Source organism: Mustela erminea, chromosome 1 (genome assembly GCF_009829155.1).
Source record: "Mustela erminea isolate mMusErm1 chromosome 1, mMusErm1.Pri, whole genome shotgun sequence".
In the NCBI taxonomy this organism is placed as follows: Eukaryota; Metazoa; Chordata; class Mammalia; order Carnivora; family Mustelidae; genus Mustela; species Mustela erminea.
The window spans coordinates 98359176-98365175 of NC_045614.1; the positions used below are offsets into that span (position 1 = coordinate 98359176).

Genomic DNA, 6000 nt, shown 5'->3' on the forward strand with positions numbered 1-6000 from the left:
TGAGATTTCAGACATTGTGACAATGTCTGCAACCATTTTAAAACCATAGGCCCTTTAGAGAAATGTGAAACATATGCACATATGTACACATCCAAGGTGGTATGACCTAAATAAAAACTTTCATATCTCCCCATTAGCCCAGAACATTGTTATGGTTATGTAATTTCAATTGGGAAAGTATTTTTTTTTTCATTTTCCAAACACAATTAAAATCCTGAATGTTTTCTCAAACTAAAACTCCATCTTCCTCTCCCCCGCACCACTGGTATCCACCACTACCATGTGTGAGATTCTCATTCATCCTCCCTAGGAGAGTGTGTCTTCACCAGAATCCTATCAAAAATTACTGCACATGGACATAGGACAACAATAATAGTAATGGTAACAATTACCAAGCAATATGTACCACTTTACATACATTTCTCTATAATACTCACAAAATACACAAGATCAGTATTATCATCATTGCCATTTTAAGATAAGGAAAACTGACAGAGAAATTAATACATTTCAAAATCTGTCTGCTAAATAAGCATTACTGAGTAAGATAAAAAGCTCTTCGAATCAAAAGTGGGTTACTTTTCTCACATAACAGTTTAAAACCATGTATATCTGAGGCAAGATCACTATTAAGATGTACCATTTCAGGTCAAAGTAAAAGGAGTTTCTCATAGATTGATTCAATAATCCAAGAGATCCATGAGAAGGTAGGTAGTATAGTGGAAAAAGCACCAAATCAGGAGCCAGGAACTGAGTTTTCGGTTCTGGCTCCAAAAGAAAGAGGCTATACTCTGCTGGGTAAGTTATTTTACAGTTTCCTTATCTTCAAATGAAGAAGACTGACAAGAAGCACTCTAATGAACAGTATTATGACTCCATGATTCAAGAGTTATTTGTATAGCTGTTGACATAAAAGGAATAATATGGAAATGTAATTGGGAAAGGCATCTCAAGCACAGCTAAGTGCTTTAGGTTGTTCAAAGGTAGAGAACTTGAGGGCAAGAGACACTAATTAGTCATGCTTAAGCGAAATGAAGGAGGATGGATCTCTCCCTCTTTTTAGGCTCACTATAGGGCAGATATGAACAAAAGCATATATAAAAATTAGTAAAGGGAAAAACACTCATGTTCACAGTAAGAAATTTATGTAAGGAATATATGTGACTGTTGGACAAAAAATGCTCTTGCTACTGTTTTATAAAGCACCAGAACCATGAGTACCAACTTGGGAAAAGGAATAATAGAGGGCTTCAGGCAATGGCCAACCTCCAATAAAACACTTAGGCAAATAAAACAATCTTCCAAAGTCATTGCTGGCCACACCTTCCACAAATGCTGCCACAGGATCTCAGCACTTGTATGTTGAGGTGGCACCTGGAATTTCATAAGTATTATTTTCTCACAGTCTTCACTTCTTGCTATATATAATTATTCTCAAAATACCCACTTAGCATGGAGCATAATGCCAGGAGCCACAAAAATATGAAAAGAAATATAAGGCATGCCTCTAAGCACAGAGAACTTAGTACAAAGGCTTTGGAAAATAAAGGCAGTAACTGAAGACAGTGCATGTCTGGGAGCTCATCTATTTGCTTTGGAATTTAAATCACGTTTTCCCAAAGAAACAACACAGAAAATGGTGAGATCTCTAAGCCACTCCTCTAATTTATTTAATGCGTACTTGGTTAAGCCTCAGTAGTTTTCCTTAATTCTCAACATGATTCTCAATCAGTTTGAGGATCTAAGAGGATATGATATGATGCTAGATAGCAGGGGAAAAGCATATCCAATATTATGACATAATTTTACAATTACAAAATGAAAAGATAATATTTATTCATTAATAAATTTAGAAGTAAATGGTGGTTAATAATTTATATACACAGCACTATGCACTAAGTACTGTTTCAATAGCTTTACATATAAAAACTTAATCTATCTCATTACTTTTTTTTATTATTAAAACAAACCCAACAAGGATGTACTATCAATATCTCCTGTTTTAAGCTGAGTAAACTATAACATAAAGGAGATTAATTTGACTAGTCACAAAGCTCCATAAAGCTTCTAGGTCGGAAGAGATAAACAAAAGATACCTATTTTCTCAGTAACCTCATCACCCAACATTATTCACTGGGGCCAGCCCAGTGAATAATGATCACCTAAATAGAGCTGGGGCCATGAGAGCACTCATATACTTACAAATACTTATACTTCTACAAGTACTCTTTTTTGAGCAGTACATAAACTAAAATAAAATGATTCAGAGTTGTATGGCCCAAAGAATCCCACGTTTATACCATAGATACATTCACACAAGGGCACAAGGATATATGTACATGTTTGTGATGTCTAATACTGAATACAACCTGATGTCCATCAATAGGGGACACACTAAATACATTTCGATATTTCTACAGGGAATGCTGCATAGCCTTTTAAAAGAATGAGGTAGGGGCGCCTGCGTGGCTCAGTGGGTTAAGCCGCTGCCTTCGGCTCAGGTCATGATCTCAGAGTCCTGGGATCGAGTCCCGCATCGGGCTCTCTGCTCGGCAGAGAGCCTGCTTCCCTCTCTCTCTCTCTGCCTGCCTCTCCATCTACTTGTGATTTCTCTCTGTCAAATAAATAAATAAAATCTTTAAAAAAAATTTTAAAAAAAAGAATTAAAAAAAAAAAAGAATGAGGTAGGTTAGGGATGTCTGAGTGGCTCAGTTGGTTAAGTGCCTGCCTTCAGCTCAAGTCACGATCCCAGGGTCCCAGGATCGAGTCCTGCATTCCCCTGCCTGGTTGTCCCTCTGCCTGCTACTCCCCCAGCTTGTGCACGTGCTCTCTTTCTCTCTCTCTCTCTTTCTCCCTGACACATAAATAAATAAAATCTTTTTAAAAAGTAAATAAAAGGGATGATATTAAAAAAAGAATGTGGTAGTTTAATACTTATGGATAGAGGAAAATACAGTATTAAGTGGCAAAAGAAAGGTGGAGAACAGTATGTGTATCATGATCCCACTTGTGGGAGAGAAAAAGGAGGAGGATATATGTGCTTGAGTATGATCAGAAAGTTTCTTTTTTTTTTTTTTTTAAAGATTTTATTTATTTATTTGACAGAGAGAAATCACAAGTAGATGGAGAGGCAGGCAGAGAGAGAGAGAGAGAGGGAAGCAGGCTCCCTGCTGAGCAGAGAGCCGGATGCGGGACTCGATCCCAGGACCCCGAGATCACGACCCGAGCCGAAGGCAGTGGCCTAACCCACTGAGCCACCCAGGCGCCCTGATCAGAAAGTTTCTTAAGAAGAAACAAGAAATTATCTATAGCGCTTTACTTCAGCAAAGAGAATAAGAAAAAAGGTCAGTAGCTAGAGAAGAGAGAGATTTTTGTTATTATATTTTTTTATTGAATTTCATTTTACCAAAAATACATATTGCTGGTTTTTACATGGCTTAATTAAAAATATAGTGTTATTGAGCCTAGCCTCTTTTTTATGTAGTGGTTCCTAACAAAAGACTGGTATGTAATGATCAGTGATGAGATAAGTTCCAAATGATTTATTCCTTATACTTTTTTTAACCAAAAGAAGTTTATGATGATTTATTATTTTTATAAATTAGTAAAATCAATATCCCTTTAATTAATCCATTAATGCAAAGGGGGGGGAAGGAGGGGCCTTTAAGAGTCAAACAGAAGGAAAAAAAAATGATCACCTAAAGATGGTTTTTATGGGGACACCTGGGTGGCTCAGTGGGTTAAAGCCTCTGCCTTTGGCTCAGGTCATGATCCCAGGGTCCTGGGATCCAGCCCTGCATCATCGGGCTCTCTGCTCAGCGGGGAGCTTGCTTCCTCCTCTCTCTCTGCCTGCCTCTCTGCCTACTTGTGATCTCTGTCTGGCAAATAAATAAAATCTTTAAAAAAAAAAAAAAGATGGTTTTTATGGTTTTTAGGAGGTTCTATCCCAGAAGAATGGAGGTCCAAAAAAAAAAAAGGTTCTCCCATCCAGCCTGAAGGTCCTTAGATATGTAAACAACCTTATGTGGTTCCCAAATTGGGTTGGGAGTGTCCTAGAGAGTGGGCAAGAATTTACTTTCCATCCTTTTAAATGTGTTTTTCTTTATGTTCACTGTGCTGTGCACACTGCTATCCATAATTAAATATAATATATTTGGAATATACTTGCTTAAAAATGTTTTATTGATAGGGTGTGTAAAAATGTTTGTGAATTACTGGATATGGTTAAACAAATGTAATGCAGTGAGGAGGAAAGCATTAGATGTTCACTCCACGGTCAAGGGATGAAAACTAAAAGCTGAGAAACGATCAGTGTATAATATTTGCAACTTTCTAGTTCTCTTCAACTTTTCCTATATCTATTCCATGACCAAATCCTGCCATTTCCAACCTAACATTTACTGGGTTTGACTAGTCATAGTTATTCTGACCATACAAATTTAATTATGTTTCTGGAAAGGCCTCCTAGACTCTCTGTACAGAGTATTCCACTGCCATCTTGCAAAGAACTTTAAGGTCCTTTAAAAGCTCGGAAAGCTTCTAACAATCGCCAAAAGTGAAAGTACTTATGCAGTGACTTTAAATATCTCTGTCCCACACTTAAACTGTCCTTTCCCCATAGACCAACTGGAACTCTTTAAATAAGTCAGACAAATATATTCCTCATTTGTCAAGGGACTCACCCTCCCCTTCCCCCTACACAGCACTCTCGTTAAGCAGATAAATATCGTGCACACCACCAAATCAAGTTCTTTTTCCTCCAGAACTTTCTTCCTCTAACTGCCTGCCCACCTCTGATTCCTGGGATTTTAGTGCTGATGGCATCGCCAAGATCATTCCTCTCCCCGAATCACCAGCAATTCATTACCAGGATCGTTTGACATGCACCCTTTTTGTGTTGTAGCTCCACTGTTTCTGTGATCTCCGCCTTCAGGAGCTTTGATTCCTTCGGGTCTCGCCTCTCTTTCCCGACACGAAGTTTGTTTAGGGCCTGAACGCAGGGGCCGGGCAGGTTCTCTCCGACGTCAGCTACTGCGTAACTAGGGCGGCCTAAAGAGGCCGCTCACCGAACGAGGCCGAGCGGACAGGACTGACCCGAGAGCCCCTCCGTCGCCCTCGGAGAAGAAACGTCCTGGGCCGGGGGCTGACCGCGCATATGTGCCTCGAGGCCGCGCAGGGGTGCCTCGAGGCCGCGCAGGGAGATCCCGAAGCCCTTCGACGGGGCCAGTTTGCTTGTGAGCAACTAGAAGTAGGCCTGGTAGGTGAGAGGAGGCGTGTGTAGGGCCGGATCCCGGACTGAATCAGGAAGAAGAAGGGCAGGGAAGCGACCCGAGAGGGGCCGCTTCGGCAGCTCCGGCGCAGGGGTGACCGTTAAAAAGACTCAAGGAAGGGAAGAGTTGGCAAGTATCCCTCACTCACCTGGAAGAGGCTGCGGCCGGAGGCACCAGCTGCCCCGTTCCAAATTTAAGCCACGTCAGCTCGGGAATCCCGTCCGCGACACCTACCACCGCCGCGCCCCGTCAAGGGACTCAACCACTCGCAGTTGGGACGGAAGATGGGATTGGGGAATGAACCAATCCCGGCTACCGGCGGAGCGTTACCAGGGAGACCAGGCACGCCTTGTTTGTAACTAACCCATCAACAATGACGGAAACCAATCAACGCCAGGAAATTCTCTGCTTCCTCAAAGAAAGAGCCAATGGTCTCTAAACAGTGGAGGAGGGGCGGAGTCAAACGTGAGCAAGTGTTCCGGAAGGAGATCGGCTGGAGAACCGGAAATGCCGGGAGGGCGGGCTTTCTGCGGTAGGTCAGGTGTTAAGCAGTGTGAAGGGGACAAGTTGTTCGCTCCAGTGCCCTTGCGTTGCTGGTGGGGACTCTCCTAGATTACAGCTTGGGCTTTTGCGGAGCCCCGTACTGCGAGTACCAGGTGTCATAGGATTGTTGAATGAGCTTTAGAAGGGAGAGGGGATATGGATTTTGCTCTTAGAATCGTAAAATATC

The 6000-nt window shown here is 41.5% G+C and overlaps 1 protein-coding gene across 6 annotated transcripts in view; it reads right to left on the bottom strand.

Annotated features, from left to right (window-relative positions):
* GOLGB1 (golgin B1) overlaps positions 1–5623 on the bottom strand; it is a 120311-nt gene extending 114688 nt beyond the window's left edge. For 3 of the 6 annotated variants that reach the window (XM_032334833.1, XM_032334832.1, XM_032334829.1), the window contains exon 1: positions 4868–5382. In XM_032334833.1, coding sequence (XP_032190724.1) covers positions 4868–4883 — 16 coding nt within the window. In that variant the 5' untranslated portion in view covers positions 4884–5382. Of the gene's footprint in view, positions 1–4867; positions 5387–5418 lie in introns of those variants that run through there. The other 3 variants (XM_032334831.1, XM_032334834.1, XM_032334835.1) reach the window with 3 other exon arrangements.
* Positions 5624–6000: the final 377 nt, after the last annotated feature.